Here is an 18,092-nt window from a genome sequence, read left to right as displayed (position 1 = left end):
ATAGGCATTTTATACTCGTATTTGTATACTGGGTTGTTTATTTTTGTTGCATAATAAAAGAATAGCTTTCACTTTTGGTTAGTATATCAAAAAACATCTCTTGTCATGTACCTCTGTAATTTCATATTTCTCATCTATGGAAACATGGGTATTTCAAACTACTCCAATTTATTTGTATGTCATATTATAAAATGTACCCCAGCTTAAGAATTGACCAGCAAATGATCACATAAATCAAGAAATGTGATTTTTCTAGCAGTTCATATGTATACTTGATACTCTATGGATTGTTCATAAGATTTAGGTGGATAATCGTGAGCTTGGATAGATATTTATGGTGGTTTGATTGAAGTAATTCGTTGATCTTTTCTGAATCCATGCCATTTACTCTTGCTCTCAGATGTTGAGCTTGGTCATATGATTTGCCTTGTTTAATAGAACAGCAAGCAAATATGATGCAAGCGAAGACTTGAAAAGCACTTACACTGCTTACCCTCTTATTGTGCTTTATATCCTGCAACTAAATAAATAAGCTTTAGCTCAGTTCAGTTCAGTCTTTCAGTCGTGTCCAACTCTTTGCGATCCCATGGACTATAGCACACCAGGCCTCCCTGTCCATAGTCAACTCCCGGAGTTTACTCAAACTCATGTCCATAGAGTCCATGCTGCCAACCAACCATCTCATCCTCTGTCGTCCCCTTCTCCTTCTGCCTTCAATCTTTTGCAGCATCAGGGTCTTTTCCAATGAGACAGTTCTTTGCATCAGGTGGCCAACGTATTGGAGCTCTAGCTAGTCTCTCAATAATGAGATGCTTGGCTGAGTCATTCCTTTTACTGCAGCAAATGGGGAGCCAAACTCCAGACCAGAGAGAGGCCACTGTAGATCAAGCAGCTTCTAGCATTAGCAGTCCCAGTCAAAACCAGCAGTGCTCACCAGGTAAGCAGAACCACCGATTTAATCTGTAGACTTTTCGCGTGATAACAAATGGTTATTCTTTTTCAGTTCAGTTCAGTTCAGTCGCTCAGTCGTGTCTGACTCTTTGCGACCTCATGAATTGCAAAACGCCAGGCCTCCCTGTCCGTCACCAACTCCCGGAGTTCACTCAGACTCACGTCCATCGAGTCCGTGATGCCATCCAGCCATCTCATCCTCGGTCGTCCCCTTCTCCTCCTGCCCCCAATCCCTCCCAGCATCAGAGTCTTTTCCAATGAGTCAACTCTTTGCATGAGGTGGCCAAAGTACTGGAGCTTCAGCTTTAGCATCATTCTTCCAAAGAAATCCCAGGGTTGATCTCCTTCAGAATGGACTGGTTGGATCTCCTTGCAGTTCAAGGGACTCTCAAGAGTCTTCTCCAACACCACAGTTCAAAAGCATCAATTCTTCGGCACTCAGCTTTCTTCACAGTCCAACTCTCACATCCATACATGACCACAGGAAAAACCATAGCCTTGACTAGACAGACCTTAGTTGGCAAAGTAATGTCTCTGTTTTTGAATATACTGTCTAGGTTGGTCATAACTTTTCTTCCAAGGAGTAAGTGTCTTTTAATTTCATGGCTGCAATCACCATTAGCAGTGATTTTGGAGCCCTGAAAAATAAAGTCTGACACTGTTTCCACTGTTTCCCCATCTATTTCCCATGAAGTGATGGGACCAGATGCCATGATCTTAGTTTCCTGAATGTTGAGCTTTAAGCCAACTTTTTCACTCTCCTCTTTCACTTTCATCAGGCAGCTTTTTAGCTCCTCTTCACTTTCTGCCATAAGGGTGGTGTCATCTGCATATCTGCTGTTATTGATATTTCTCGCGGCAATCTTGATTCCAGCTTATGTTTCTTCCAGTCCAGCGTTTCTCATGATGTACTTTGCATATGAGTTAAATAAGCAGGGTGACAATATACAGCCTTGACGTACTCCTTTTCCTATTTGGAACCAGTCTGTTGTTCCATGTCCAGTTCTAACTGTTGCTTCCTGACCTGCATACAGATTTCTCAAGAGGCAGGTCAGGTGGTCTGGTATTCCCATCTCTTTCAGAATTGTCCACAGTTTATTGTGATCCACATAGTCAAAGGCTTTGGCATAGTCAGTAAAGCAGAAATAGATGTTTTATTTGAACTCTCTTGCTTTTTCCATGATCCAGCAGATGTTGGCAATTTGATCTCTGGTTCCTCTGCCTTTTCTAAAACCAGCTTGAACATCAGGGAGTTCACGGTTCACGTATTGCTGAAGTCTGGCTTGGAGAATTTTGAGCATGACTTTACTAGCATGTGAGATGAGTGCAATTGTGCGGTCGTTTGAGCATTCTTTGGCATTGCCTTTCTTTGGAATTGGAATGAAAACTGACCTTTTCCAGTCCTGTGGCCACTGCTGAGTTTTCCAAACTTGCTGGTATATTGAGTGCAGCACTTTCACAGCATCATCTTTCAGGATTTGAAACAGCTCCACTGGAATTCCATCACCTCCTCTAGCTTTGTTCGTAGTGATGCTTTCTAAGGCCCACTTGACTTCACATTCCAAGATGTCTGCTCTAGATTAGTGATCACATCATCATGATTATCTGGGTCGTGAAGATCTTTTTTGTTAAGTTCTTCTGTGTATTCTTGCCACCTCTTCTTAATATCTTCTGCTTCTGTTAGGTCCATACCATTTCTGTCCTTTATCGAGCCCATTTTTGCATGAAATGTTCCCTTGGTATCTCTAATTTTCTTGAAGAGATCTCTACTCTTTCCCATTCTGTTGTTTTCCTCTATTTCTTTGCATTGATCGCTGAAGAAGGCTTTCTTATCTTTTCTTGCTATTCTTTGGAACTCTGCATTCAGATGCTTATATCTTTGCTTTTCTCCTTTGCTTTTCGCCTCTCTTCCTTTCACAGCTATTTGTAAGGCCTCCCCAGACAGCCATTTTGCTTTTTTGCATTTCTTTTCCATGGGGATGTTCTTGATCCCTGTCTCCTGTACAATGTCACAAACCTCAGTCCATAGTTCATCAGGCACTCTATCTATCAGATCTAGACCCTTAAATCTATTTCTCACTTCCACTGTATAATCATAAGGGATTTGATTTAGGTTATACCTGAATGGTCTAGCGGTTTTCCCTACTTTCTTCAATTTAAGTCTGAATTTGGCAATAAGGAGTTCATGATCTGAGCCACAGTCAGCTCCTGGTCTTGTGTTTGTTGACTGTATAGCGCTTCTCCATCTTTGGCTGCATAGAATATAATCAATCTGATTTCGGTGTTGACCATCTGGTGATGTCCATGTGTAGAGTCTTCTCTTGTGTTGTTGGAAGAGGGTGTTTGCTATGACCAGTGCATTTTCTTGGCAAAACTCTATTAGTCTTTGCCCTGCTTCATTCAGCATTCCAAGGCCAAATTTGCCTGTTACTCCAGGTGTTTCTTGACTTCCTACTTTTGCATTCCAGTCCCCTATAATGAAAAGGACATCTTTTGGGGGTGTTAGTTCTAAAACATCTTGTAGGTCTTCATAAAACTGTTCAACTTCAGTTTCTTCAGCGTTACTGGTTGGGGCATAGACTTGGATAACTGTGATATTGAATGGTTTGCCTTGGAGATGAACAGAGATCATTCTGTCATTTTTGAGATTTCGTCCAAGTACTGCATTTCGAACTCTTTTGTTGACCATGATGGCTACTCCATTTCTTCTGAGGGATTCCTGCCCACAGTCGTAGATGTAATGGTCATCTGAGTTAAATTCACCCATTCCAGTCCATTTTAGTTCGCTGATTCCTAAAATGTCAACGTTCACTCTTGCCATCTTTTGTTTGACCACTTCCAATTTGCCTTGATTCATGGACCTGACATTTCAGGTTCCTATGCAATATTGCTCTTTACAGCATCGGATCTTGCTTCTATCACCAGTCACATCCACTACTGGGTATTGTTTTTGCACTGGCTCCATCCCTTCATTCTTTCTGGATTTATTTCTCCACTGATCTCCAGTAGCATATTGGGCATCTAATGACCTGGGGAGTTCCTCTTTTGGTATCCTATCATTTTGCCTTTTCATGCTGTTCATGGGTTCTCAAGGCAAGAATACTGAAGTGGTTTGCCATTCCCTTCTCTAGTGGACCACATTCTGTCAGGCCTCTCCACCATGACCCGCCCGTCTTGGGTTGCCCCATAGGCATGGCTTGGTTTCATTGAGTTAGACAAGGTTATTCTTTTTAGCTACTAAGTTATAGATTGGTTTGTTACACAGTAATAAACAATGATACAATATGTACTGGAAATAGCAGAACAAAATATCTTTCTAAAGACCATTAACATTTTGTTAATTAAAATAACATTAATACAGTTATAATATTATATTATTAACATAATTTTGCTACATTAAAAAATCTTTCGTGAGTAGCCAGATTTTCAGAGTAGGAGACAATCTTGGATATGACTCCTTCTCTATCCTTGGCTCTATAGATATCCCTGCTGCTGCTGCTGCTAAGTCGCTTCAGTTGTTCGTGCCCGACTCTGTGCGACCCCATAGATGGCCTCCTACCAGGCTCCTCTGCCCCTGGGATTCTCCAGGCAAGAACACTGGAGTGGGTTACCATTTCCTTCTCCAACGCATGAAAGTGAAAAGTGAAAAGTTAAAGTGAAGTCATTCAGTTGTGTCCAACTCTTAGCGACCTCATGGACTGCAGCCTACCAGGCTCCTCCGTCCATGGGATTTTCCAGGCAAGAGTACTGGAGTGGGGTGCCATTGCCTTCTCCAACAGATATCCCTAACAATTACCAAATCAATCAATAAACAATGGGCATCAACTAAGTGCCTGGAACAGCACTAGATGCTGAAAATCCAAAAGTGAATCAAATAGACTTCTATCATTATGTTCATTGAACTCACACAAAAATCAAGTTATTGGATTGTTATAACATACTCTGTGATACTGGAAAAATCTTTGCTCTTCAAAGTCAAGCTGAATTCTAGTCCATGGGGTCACAAAATAGTTGGACACTACTTAGCAAGTAAACAACAGCAAAAGTTAACTCAATGTGTGTATTTCATTGCATATGGCCATTATTTTCCTCTTCTCCCAGAAGTTTTATAGATATGATATTTATTAGTTCTGTTCATTAATACTTATTTCCCCTACTTTGGAGGAACACGGTAGCATTGCACATTCCCTCAGGCAGTAGACTGAAAAGTGGGCACAAATTGTTTCCTTCCCTCTTTCCATGCCCTTTTACAACATGTCTTCCTGTTAAGAGGTAGGATCTATGTCCCCATTTTGACACTGGGCTTGGCCATATGATTTGCTTTAGCCAATAGACCTGGAGTAAATGTGACCCAAGGTGAAATTTTAAAAGTGCTTGTGCATTGAGGCTTGCTCTCTTGCTGCTCTTAGAACCCTGTGACTACCACCAAGAGAACAATCCAAGGCTAGCCTCCTGTCGATGAGGGATACCTGAACTGATTGCTCTGTTGTCCCAGCTGACAGTTCACCCTCAGAAACAGGGCTGCCTTGTTGACAGGTAGCTTTCCACAAACACCCGAGTGAGCCCAGGCTGGGCAAGCAGAACTGTCTGGCTGAGCCTAATGAAAATTGCCATTCCATAGATTCATGAACTAAACGAAGTTGATGTCACAAAGTTTTAAGTTTTGAGGCGGTTTGTAATGCTCTATCTGATGTATCAGCTCCTCTGAAGTTAGGCATAGCCACACGATTTGCTTCACCCAGTGAAATACTTTACTTCTGGCAGAAGTTTTTTAGAGCTGGAATATGCTTTGGTAATCTTTTTTCTCTTGTTATGCTGACTGAGGAACTTTCAGATTGGGGGGCGTCCCATAAACATGGGTTCCTGAGTGGACACAGAACAGTTCCCACTACCCTCCCCAATACCGAGTTTTGGAGAACATATAGTTTAAGTAAGAAATAAATTTTTATATTAAACCTCTGATATTTTGGGTTTCTATTATTGGAACATTACCCAGCCCATCTGACTAACATAGAATTTGGTGCCCGGGAGGAAGTACAGTTATGATAGAAAATCTAAAATATATTCTATGACTTAAAAGCTCAGTGAGTGGTGGCGAAGAAACTGTTGTTAGAGGCTGGGAAGTAGGCAATCCATGTTAGCTGTGGTAAAATATTTTGCTAATACTATTCATGCATGCCACCCATTCATCCCCGTTCTAAATAGTTATTCTGTTCCTGTCCCACCACTGTATGTGAAGTGCACGTGTGTGTGTGTGTGTGTGTGTGTAAGCAGAGAAGATAGATACTTTGTCATTTCAGGTCTCTATAACAAGAGACTTTTTTTTTTTTTTTCTGTTCTAATACAGGAACTACCAAGCATCACCCAGAGATGTTGGACTTTGAGATTAATGCCAGTACTGAATAGAATTTTTGGAGTTTTACTTTTGATAGGAATGAATATATTTTGCAGCATAAGGAGAGTGATATGTAAATTGGTGATCAGAAGGATGGGTTCAGTAATCATTGGTACTGTTCACTAGTAAATTTTGGTTAATTTTCCTTCTGGGCAAATGATAGAATTACACTTTCCTGCTTCCTTCAAGGTAGCATGCCCACATAATTTGCTTTTGTCAATGAAATATGAGTGAAATTCACTTGGATCACTTTTAGAAAGAGCCTGTTTGACATTCATCTTCCTTGAGCCTATCATGCAAGTGGGGAAGCTCCAGAGATTGGTTGAAGCCTCCTTAAGCCAACTGGTTGGTTGGTGACAATCTCATGGAGTGACGTTCTCCCACCCTCTCCCTTTTTACTACCAGAAATGAACATACAAATGAACAGGAAATAACTGTTTTGCTGTTATTTTTAAGTCACTAAAACTTTTGGATCCTTTGTTACTGCACCAGTAACTTGCTGCTACTGCTTAGTCGCTTCAGTCTTGTCTGACTCTGTGCCACCCTAAGGACTGCAGCCTTACCAGGCTCCTCTGTCCTTGGGATTCTCTAGGCAAGAGTATTAGAGTGGGTTGCCATGCCCTCCACCACAGGATCTTCCTGACCCAGGAGGGATTGAACCTGGGTCTCCTGCATTGCAGGCAGATTCTTCACCGCTGAGCCAACAGGGAAGCCCTGGTAACCTAGGCTATCCTAACCAATGTAGAGTACTGTAAAAGAAATCAGGAAAGCTACAGACATTAATAATTTTGGCGATTACAGTTCCAGTAGAATCCATAACTGAAACCATCCACTGATACCTCCAAAACATCTTCATTCATGATTTCACTTGCTTCAATTGTGTTCATTCTAAAAACGATGATTATGAGATTTTGAATTTCACTTTTTTTTTAATTTTTGAAAATTTAAAACTGCATCTTTCACTACTGAGGAAGAAGTGATGAGCAGGACTACTTTCTCCTGGGGGCATAGGTGGGAAGAGAGGTAGAAAAGGAATGATAACCCACAAAATAGGGAGGGTAGAACTGAAGTCAGAATTCACAGGCGTTTCCAATAAGAATTAAAACGTGTTTTCCACAGACTTGTGCATAAATTCCCAGTAATACACGGTACTTCTCAGCAACCTTTGGGGTCTTAGTTTCGGTTCAGCACCTTGCACATATACAGAAACACATGCACAATCACTGTGGTGCAAAAGTAAAAACTGTCATTGGAGTTCATATTTAATTAAAAGCTTTCTCTGTGTGTGAAGAAATATTTTCTCTAGAGCAGCGCAGAATTTATTCCAAACGTTTAAGTGCTAAATCCCGTACCGCGCACTGTACCAGGATTAGGCAAGTGAAAGACGACACGGAACACAAGACTCAATGGGTTGCTGTCCAGGAGCTTACATTTTGCCGAGCATAAGTTTCTCCTGTTGGAGTTTTAACCCAGCCACATCTAATCTCCTGCCTCATAAACGATTTCCGGTGAAGTCCCATTTCTTTTCCCTAATTTTGCTTTCTGAGATGTCATCGCCCTGGAAACTGAAGTCACTGTGGGCTCTGTCTTTGGACATTTGGCAGATCTCGGATGCAGCTGAATTACCGGCTTGTTCTTTTCCTACAGTGGCGAGATGACAGTGACCCCAAAAGTTTCCAGCACTTAGAACATAAAGCAGCCCGAACCTTCAAGGGACCCACAACTCTAGCGTCTTCCGCTGCCCTTCTATCACGGATCCTAAGGAAGTTCAGGCGGTTGGGTCAGACCCTGCAACACTCGCAGCCCATTGTTCTAGGCGCTAAACCCATAAGCAGCGCAGAACTGAGAGATCTAAGGCCCAGCCGTTATCCCAAGTGTGCAAAGACCGAAAAAGTGCCCATCTCTGCTGGACTCCAAGAACCGGCATGCATCGCGCCGAAACGGCAATCTCCGCTTCGGAATCCCAGCGCAAAGGGGCCTGGGAAGTGAAGTCTCCGGGAGTCCGGAGTCGCGGTGCGAAGGCAGAAGGAAGGCATTGCTAGTCTGCTCCATTAGCGCGCCGGTTCCTGGCCGAGCTCCGAGCTTCTCGCTGCTGCTCAGGGTTTTCGCGGGCGGCGGGAGCAGGATGGCTTGCTTGAGTAAACTCCGGGGGGAGGGGAGAGAGGGGAGTGGATCGGGAGGCGGGGTCAGCGGAAGCGGCAGGTTGCTTCCTTCTCCTCACTCTCCCTCCCCGCCTCTCCCAGAGGGAGCGATGGGAGGGGGAGGGAAGGGCAGAGGGAAGGTAGTGTGACACGTGTCAATCAACCCCCCTCCGGGGGGCGCGCGCTCCGGGGCTCGCGCCGAGGGCTCGCGCCCCTGCCTCGTGCCTGCGCCGCTCGTATGTAAATGAGGGCGCGTGACGCGGGACGCAGATGGACAAGGGAAGAGAGAGAATGGCCGCTGCCGCCGCCGCTGCTGCCGCCGCCGCCGCCGCCGCTCAGTGCCGGAGCCCTCGGTGCGCGGCGGAGAGGAGAGGATTCCGGCGGGAACTCGACTCTTGGCGCCACCGCCTCATGCACTGTGTAGGTAAGAGAGACACGGGCCGGAGCCCCGGCTCCGCGCGGCGACGAGTGCCGCAGCTCGAGGAGTTTGTGGCTGAGGGGTTTAGTTGAATCTTCCGTTCGGGTCAGTTCAATGGGGGAGCGAGATGGGAGCGGCGGCGGCGCGGCGGCTCCGGCGCTCGCCTTTTGTCTGGGGGCTCCTCGCCCGGCGCGGTCCGTGCTCATTCTCCTTCTTAGCTCTTGGGCTCCCCTGGAACTGTTAGTTCGGACCCGCTTGCTGAGCCCCCGAGGAAGCGGCTTGCTTGCGCTCTCCCCGAAACTCGTCGGCGCCCCTCGCCGCTCACCGTCAGCCCTGTCAATAGGGAGGAAGCGGGTCGGCACCCGGGCGGAGGGGAGCCGGCGGGCAGAGCCGACGGGAGGAAGGCGGGCAGGTCCGCGCCCCCGCCGGGCGCACACACACCCCCTTCTGCCGCCGTGGGCCGGGCGGGCGGGCGGACGCGGCCGGGCTCCGGGGACAGGGACCTGAGCAACCCTCGGGCGCTCGCGGGGCTGGGGTCTAGGGTGGGCCCGCTGGGGGCGAGGGGCGGCGGGGGCGTCGCCCGAGGGGCGGGGGCGCCCAACTCTGCCCTCTCGTGCTCGGCGGCGGCGGCGCGGTGTGTACCCCTTTAAGAAGGAGCCGCTCGAGCGCTGACGGTTGGGATTTGAAGTTCTTCCTCCCTCTTTGGAAGTCTGGACTGAGAGGGGGTGTTGCCATGGCGACGGCAACCCCCCCCCCCCCCCCACTTCTCCTCACTGACGCCCCGACGACTCGGGTCCTCTTTTACTGTCATGTGATGGACCCTTCCCTGCACAACATGCACATCGCTCTCCCCATCGCTCTCCCCACCTCGCATCCCCTTCTGCAATTTCTTCCCTTTTGGTTTGGTGGGAATCGTTTTGCTTCAAACTTCTGGGCTCCGGACTGTCATTCTGCGGGTTCCTCGGGGGTGGCGTGAAGTGGTGGGATCTCGCCGCCTTGCTGCCGTGGCTTTTTTGTCTGAGTGAGACGTGTACGTGGAGCGGTTATCCAGCAGGTTGGTTGAGTGGGCACCGAGGGGATAACGCGGGTTGTGGGATGGGATGTGTTGTGTTTGTTTTGGAAGGGGTTGATGGGTAGGAGAGTATGAGAAGAGGTGAAGGGAAGGTTGCATTGTCTAAGGAGTGGATAGTGGCAAGCAGCTTGCTCAACTGGCGATTAAACCTTGGCTTTGGGAGTTGAGGAAGAAACCTTAGTGCCCTAAGAAAACAACTGCCTTGTTTCCATCTGTTCTTGCGCCACCTCGCGCCCCTTTTCCTCCCCCCCCCCCCCCACTCCCCTCAGATTTGTTTAATTAGCGCTTGAAGATCTTTCTTGTTTTTCAGTAGTGGAGAGGAGATCGTGGTAAGAAACTAATACAACTTAACTCAAAAATGTGCACTGCAGAGTACAGTGGGTATAGGAAAACATACGAGAAGGAAGGTTGCTCTGATTAGGGACATTTATGTTTAAACAAGTCACAGTTTTTCCCTTTATATGTTTTGTTCTTATCTAAGGAAACGTTCTAGGAAATAGCTTTAGTCAAGTAGTCTTAAGTGATTTTGCTTTAAAAAATTTGAAAAAGAACCTCATCGTATTTTTATGTAAAATTTTAAGCGAAGTGTTGCTAATGCCTCCCGAATACAAAATGGACCCTGTTTTTATAATTGCTTATGTAAAGATCTCTTCCACTGACAACCTGTTTGAGTTGTTCAGTTAGAGTCAGGCAGGATGATAGCATAGTAATACTGGCTCGAGATAACTGTGCTAAGTTTTGCCGAGGCACACAGTTAGTTGACGATGTTTTGTTTTTTCTCATCTTGCTTGTTTAGTTGCATTGTCACTTTGTCTCACAAAAATATGTTTTTGAAAAATAGTCGAATTTTTGTTAAACGCAAAATTAATTGGATTTGATGGAAAAGGGAAACAGGATATCTTTCTGTCTTACCTACTTGAATAGTAGAATTAGAAGACGTTGAAAATTGAGTTAATGCTGTGTGTTTAATATGCAGTCACTATATTCACTTGTACGATATTTGAAAGAAATTTTTTCCCCCTTAAGCCCTAACTATATTTGAGAATTACTTCCCACATCTCAGTCCTACTCAGGAGACCTAAGAAGATCCTTCTCCTACTTATAAACAATAAAACTCTTAAGTAGGGTAAACACTGGTTGATTGGGTTTTTTCAGTAGTCTCTGTGTGAAGCACCTATTCATAGTATGAATTGAGATTGAATGTATTTGTGTAACTTTTAAAGTTGCGTTTTGCTATTTGTAAACATGTTTGCAAAGAAACTGTATTCTTTTTACTGTGCCTGTGTGTGTGTGAATATATGTGTACTTCCATATTGAATATTTAGTGCTCTTATTGACATTTTATAAAATATTTTGTCTGCCTTTGGGGAAGAAAATGATCTACAAGTCTTTTTTTAAAATGAGGTATGAAAATTGTAAGCAGTGTTTCAAGGCTGTACAGCAAATTAGTATTGAATTAATAGTGAAATTTTAAAATCTCAGTTCTTAGCCTAAATCTTTAAAATAATCTTTTTCATTTTTTAAATAACATATTAATGTTCTAATTTTATGGGCAAAAAGTCCATTTTACTTGTCATAACTGCTTGTAGTTAGCTAAGATGTTTAATTCTTGATATGGAAAATATTGTTTACCTTTCTCTATTTGTGGAGCTCATCTCTTTATGTTAGATTTATGGCTACTCTGGGATTTAATCCTAGTATTTCTTTTTTTAGAATTGAGGAGTTGTTCTGTAAGCTCTGTGTCACAATATCATTATTTACAATGTGGTGCTTTTTACAATTTGATTTGTTTTTTTTCCTGCAATCCTATACTATACTAACTTTTGAGTAGGTTCATCTAACAAATGTTTGAGGGCTTGTTGAATATAATTAGTAGTATCCTAGTGCTCAGCATGATATTGAGTAATAACAGATATCATCCTGGATTGTATGAGAGATGTAATTGGTATCTGATAAGTTATAAAATTTAAAGCAAAGTCAAGTCTAGGATAAAAGAAATGCATTAATATATTTTTAAACTTGTATGGTCTATTAGGATATTTGATCTGGGAAAAGAGGCAAATTTTTTGTTTTAACTTTTAATTTTGATATAATCTCAAATTTACAAGAAAAGTTGGAAGAATAGTACAAGGGACTCCTCTATATCCTTCCTCACATTCAGCAATTGTATTACATTTTGCAGTATTTGATTTATCATTCTTGCCCTGTATCTATCTATATCTGTTTTTTTCTGGACCAATCAAAGGTGATTTGGAGACATGATGCCTCTTTATCCCTAAATTCTTCAGTTATACTTCCTAAAACCAAGGACATTGTCTTGCCTAACCATAGTATAGTTACTAAAACCAAGAAATATAACATTGACATACTTTAATAATACTATTACTGAATTCATAATTTATGTTCATGTTTTATCAATTTTATTTTATAGCTTTTCCTCTCAGCCAGGATCATACATTGCATTTGGTTGTCATATTTCTTTGGTCTCTTTAAATCTGGAACATTTCCTCAGCCTTTCTTATATTTCTTGACCTTGACATTTTTGAAAAGTACAGGACAGTTATTTTGTCTAATGTCCCTCAATTTGAATTTGTCTGTTGTTTCCTCATGATTAGATTGGTTATGCGTTTTTAGCAGGAATATCTTCTGTTCTTCTTAATACCTTGTATATTAAGATTCATGATGTTGGTTTGTCCCAGCGTTGGTGATGGTACCTTTGAAAGTTTGGCTGATGTGGTATTCTCTGTATTTCTCCCTAAAAGTTATTGTTTGTCCTTTTGTAATTAATGTGTAATTGATGGGAAAATACCTTGAAAAATAGGATACTTACATAGTCTCATAAAACTTACCCACAAGTTTTAACATCCATTCATGATTTTTTGTTCTGTGGCTAGTAGTTGATTCTCTGTCATAAAGTAGTCTTTCCCCTCTCTTCCTTTACTTTGTTATTTTCATCAGAATGAACTCATTGATTCTTACTTTTGTTAAATCCATTGCTGTCATTGTTTTGATTTCCAGGTTGTCCTAGGTTTGGCCAGTGGGAGCCTCATCAAGCTGGTTCCAGTGTTTTTTGACAAACCATGTGTTTCCCCATTCCCTCCCTGCCCAGTGATTATTTTTGAGTGCTTCTTTCTTCCCAAAGTATTCCAGGTTTATCTTGTATTTTACCTGTCCCAGCCCTGACATCAGCCATAGTTCCAAGGAGTCTTAGATTCTTTTTAGTGGAAAATAGATTTAGATACCAAAATGTTAACAGGAGGTGTCAGGACTGTTGTTAAGCCCTATTTATTGATACAGAAGTTAATGATCAGTGTAACTGATTTCCTTAAGGTTACAACAGTAAAACAATGAAGATTTGATTAGAATTATTCTATAAACTCCAGCATATTGCCAACATAGCATCATTGTCCCAGTAGAAATAGTTTTCTAGTAGCCACATTTAAAAGGCATGTTTGATTTAGCCCAGTATATTAAAAATATTTTAAATTAACCCATATAAAATTGTTGAATTAGTTTACATTCTTTTTAAAATATTAAGTCTTTGAAATCAGTTATTATATCTCAAGTTGGACGGGCTACATTTCAGATGCTTAGTAGCCTCTTGCAGCAAATAGCTACCACATTGGACAGTGCAGTTTTATAATGAGAGACTCCAGCAAAGTCTTGATTACCTGAATACCACACTTATTCACTTCTGTTGATACTAACCAAACTGATAGCTTTCCCCAAATCTTTTATTCCCCATGTCTTTTATTTGAATACTGTAATATAGCAAATGGGAATATAGATTCTGGAGCTAGACTATCTTGTGTTTGAATTCTAACTGTTAACCACCTACCGGTTATCACCTACAAGTTACTTAATCTCTCTGTACTTCAGTCCCTTACCTATAAATTGAAGATAATAAAAGTTGTTTGAAAATTAATTGTGTTGATATCTGTTAATATGTCTTCCATAGAAAGCATGCCCTAACCTCCCTGTCCATCACCGTCTCCCGGAATTCACTCAGACTCATGTCCATCGAGTCCGTGATGCCATCCAGCCATCTTATCCTGGGTCGTCTCCTTCTCCTCCTGCCCCCAATCTCTCCCAGCATCAGAGTCTTTTCCAATGAGTCAACTTTTCGCATGAGGTGTCCAAAGTACTGGAGCTTCAGCTTTAACATCGCTGCAATTCATGGGGTCGCAAAGAGTTGGACACAACTGAGCAACTGAGCTGAACTGAACTGAAACTGCCTATTATTGTTATTGAATTATACAGGTTATTAGCAGCTTTGAGCTTTATGTTTTTGCTAATAGATTCTTTCTGGTGGGAGTGCCAATGAACAATGAAAAGATCCTGAGTCATGTTAAAGAAGAAGATAGCAAGGGCTTAAAAGATCTATATTCCATGATATTCTTGAGCCATAGTCATGGAGTTTAAGAATCACAGTGTAGTCACTTGGCTTGGTCTTTGCTTTTTATATGTAAGGAGAGCAAAAGACGTTTCATGCCATTCTACATTCCGAGGGATATTTTGGCTTCGTAGTAACTGAATACAAGAAATTAGTGTAAATTCATTTTAAAAAGCCTGTATCGTACTAGATCATCTTGAACTTACTCTTTGTTGATACCTACTCTCTGTACTTTTCCTGTTAGCCGTGTCACTGTCTTTGAGCTCTGCACTCAGCAAGTGTTTGCAGAGTAAACTTTCTTCCAAACTACCTGCTCCCAACCATAATCAGGGTCAGAAGATATTATCTTCCTCTACTTTTAACATCTGAAGAAGTTACTGGAGCATTTCATAGAGCTGTAACACTTAAAGATGGGATAATCCAGGGAAATATAGTTCTACGTAATCAGCTTGACACTTCTTTCTCAATGCTTCTTGTCTCCTACTCTATTTTTCCACTAACTTCTGCTTCATCTTGTCACTATTGCTGTGTAAATCCCAGAAGAGAAGATTTATGTAGAAATCTAGATTTGATGAGAACTGATATGAATGGGTCAACTACCCAAAAACTTAGACCCTAAAACTATTGTTTCAAATAGCATTTATTTTATTCATTAAAAAAGATGTGAATTATACCACTATCTAATATGTATCAGGCAAGTGGAATCTGTGATGAACATGAGTAGTTGGGTGGTAAAGATACATATCCAAATTTCTCTGTAAAATAGGCTTAATATGAATTTTGCATGTAAAGTTTGAAATTCTGTATACTTTTCAATTATTGTATACCTGGAAGTTCTGCCATCCTTGGGTTCAAACAATATATGAATTTTCTGTATTTGCAGATGTTAGAAACAGGCTGTGTGCCAGTGTGAGCATGCCGTACACATCCTCCTTTCTCTGTGGGCTTGCTGTCTCTTCCTGCCCATGCTACTTCCCTTAGCTGGCTACATGTGTGTACCCGCCTCCCTGTTTGGCTGGGTACTGTGGTAAGTTCCTATTATGTCACCATAAGTAGCTATTATGTATTCTCCATGCTCCTCTGACTTGTCTTTCAATCCTGGTCTTTATATTTTCTACCACAGTGCAGTCTTGGCAGGAGTAACAAAGGCATGTAGATTTTTGGATATACAATTTTTTTCTTTCTTTTTGGTTATTCCAGTTTTTCCAATTATAATATATGTTATTGAGGTTTAAAGTTCCTTTTTCCTTTGGGTAATATTCCTTCTTTGTGTGTGTTTGTGTGTTTTATTCACCACAGAATATAGGAAAGACAATGTGAATAGGCCCAGACCAACGTACTACTGCCATTAGGAAACTAATTAAGGTAACAAAATAATGCCATATTTGTATTTGAAGAATGCTGTTTTGCTCTTAATTAAAGCTAAATAAAAATTTGTTTTGAGACTTCTTATGTTTTCTAGAAAACAACTTACAAGTTACTTTTCTGTATCTTCTTGCCTTTCATATAGTTTTCCCACTCATTGGCAACAGTCCTATTCTGCTTACTTATATTTGCTTCTTTGTTTTTCTTTGTTCTTTACCTTAATCTATTACTAAATTATTGCTATTTTCTTTACAATATCCTTTTGGATTTTGTTTTTTCTGGTGAAGTCAAACACTTGAGCAGGTTCAGATGAATCTAGTTTATGCCAGTAGCTGCATAGCTGATCTACTGTCCTTCACCTTAGCTTACAGCCTATATTAAATCATTATTTGGAATAACTACTTTGATTTTTGTAGTTTACAAAGCAGTGGTATCTCCCATGTGTCTTTTTTCATCAAATACAAGTTAGCTGATCATAGTCCATCAGACTTCTTTCCTGTTTGGCTCACTTCTTCTTTACACAGCCCAGCCACTTTCATCGATTTTTACTTCTGGTTTGTATACATTGCCCCAAATTCTTGAGTATATTATTAATCATAACAGCCACTCTGCATCCTCAGTCACCTTTAAAAATTCAATTGTATCCTAGAGTCTTTTCTAAAGCATTTATTGAAAAACAAGTTTGAGACCTTTCTCTCTTAATTTCAAACTGACTAGTTCATTTCTGATGGCTGTATGTAAGGTGTGTATGTAGGAAAATAACTTTGTCCAGTAGTCTTCATATTTAAATAGTAAACTAGGAAACAGTTTAGGGACAAAGGGCTAAGTCTGCAAATGGTCAAAAGGATTAAGAATTGAAAAAACAGAATTTCTTTTTAGCCTCTACCACTGGTTCCAGATAGGAAAAGGAGTCCGTCAAGGCTGTATATTGTCACCCTGCTTATTTAACTTAGATGCAGAATACATCATGAGAAACGCTGGGCTGAAAGAAGCACAAGCTGGAATCAAGACGCCGGGAGAAATATCAGTAACCTCAGATATGCAGATGACACGACCCTTATGGCAGAAAGTGAAGAGGAACTAAAAAGAGCCTCTTGATGAAAGTGAAAGAGGACAGTGAAAAAGTTGGCTTAAAGCTCAACATTCAGGAAACTAAGATCATGGCATCTGGTCCCATCACTTCATGGGAAATAGATGGGGAAACAGTGTCAGACTTTATTTTTGGGGGCTCCAAAATCAGTGCAGATGGTGACGGCAGCCATGAAATTAAAAGACACTTGCTCCTTGGAAGGAAAGTTATGACCAACCTAGACAGCATTGTAAAAAGCAGAGACATTACTTTGTCAGCAAAGGTCCGTCTAGTCAAGGCTATGGTTTTTCCAGTAGTCATGTATGAATGTGAGAGTTGGACTGTAAAGACAGCTGAGCACTGAAAAATTGATGCTTTTGAACTGTGGTGTTGGAGAATACTCTTGAGAGTCCCTCGGACTGCAAGGAGATCCACCCAGTCCAACCTAAAGGAGATCAGTCCTGAGTGTTCATTCAAAGGACTGATGTTGAAGCTGAAACGCCAGTACTTTGGCCAGCAAAGAGCTGACTCATTTGAAAAGACCCTGATGCTGGGAAATAATGAGGGCAGGAGGAGAAGGGGATGATAGAAGATGAGATGATTGGATGGCATCACTGACTCAGTGGACATGTTTGGGTAAACTCTGCGAGTTGGTGATGGACAGGGAAGTCTGGCGTGCTGCAGTTCATGGGGTTGCAAAGAGTTGGCCATGACTGAGCAACTGAACTGAACTGAGCTGTAGCTAAAGCTTCAATATTTTGGCCACCTGATGGGAAGAGCCAATTCATTGGGAAAGATTGAGGGCAGGAGAAGAGAAGGGCGACAGAGGATGAGATGGTTGGATGGCATCATTGACTAAAATGAACATGAGTTTGAGCAAAGTCCGGGAGATAGTGAAGGACAGGGAATCCTGGCGTACTGCAGTCATGTCGTTCCAAAGAGTTGGATGCGACTGAGTGACTGAACAACGTTAGGCACAAGTCATTTTACTTTTCACAGATAGAAATCTGTGAAACTAGGATAGTATCTGTCCTTAAAGTTTCTCTATTTCTGGTTTTTATGAAAAGTGATTACTATTACTGCTGTAATACTTATGTAGTAGTGGTTTCTGGACTAATTGATATAAATTAAGGAATTATCAGCATAAAGATGACATGTAAATCTGTGGAAATGAATGAGACCACCTAAGGGCAAGAGATAGTATTACTAGACAGGAGTAGAGTACTTGGTACCACATCTTAAGGAATCTTAACAGTCTGGATGGAGGAAGAGCAGTCTCAAAGTAAGA

General features: G+C 41.8%; 1 protein-coding gene across 24 annotated transcripts in view; it reads left to right on the top strand.

The window, feature by feature from the left end:
• The first annotated feature begins 8,342 nt into the window (after positions 1–8,342).
• The window catches only part of LCORL (ligand dependent nuclear receptor corepressor like), a 170,199-nt gene continuing 160,449 nt past the window's right edge, over positions 8,343–18,092 (top strand). For 6 of the 24 annotated variants that reach the window (XR_011446609.1, XR_011446607.1, XR_011446608.1 and 3 more), the window contains exon 1: positions 8,343–8,911. Coding sequence is in view for 6 of the 24 variants with exons in the window: in XM_069593754.1 (XP_069449855.1) it covers positions 8,758–8,911 (154 nt within the window). In the remaining 18 variants the exon portion in view is untranslated. Of the gene's footprint in view, positions 8,912–9,582; positions 9,960–18,092 lie in introns of those variants that run through there. The other 18 variants (XM_070292452.1, XM_070292451.1, XM_069593755.1 and 15 more) reach the window with 12 other exon arrangements.

This window comes from Ovis canadensis, chromosome 6 (genome assembly GCF_042477335.2).
Source record: "Ovis canadensis isolate MfBH-ARS-UI-01 breed Bighorn chromosome 6, ARS-UI_OviCan_v2, whole genome shotgun sequence".
NCBI classification, from domain to species: Eukaryota; Metazoa; Chordata; class Mammalia; order Artiodactyla; family Bovidae; genus Ovis; species Ovis canadensis.
The sequence above is the reverse complement of the archived record's forward strand: the minus strand, read 5'-3'. Positions and strand labels throughout refer to the sequence as shown.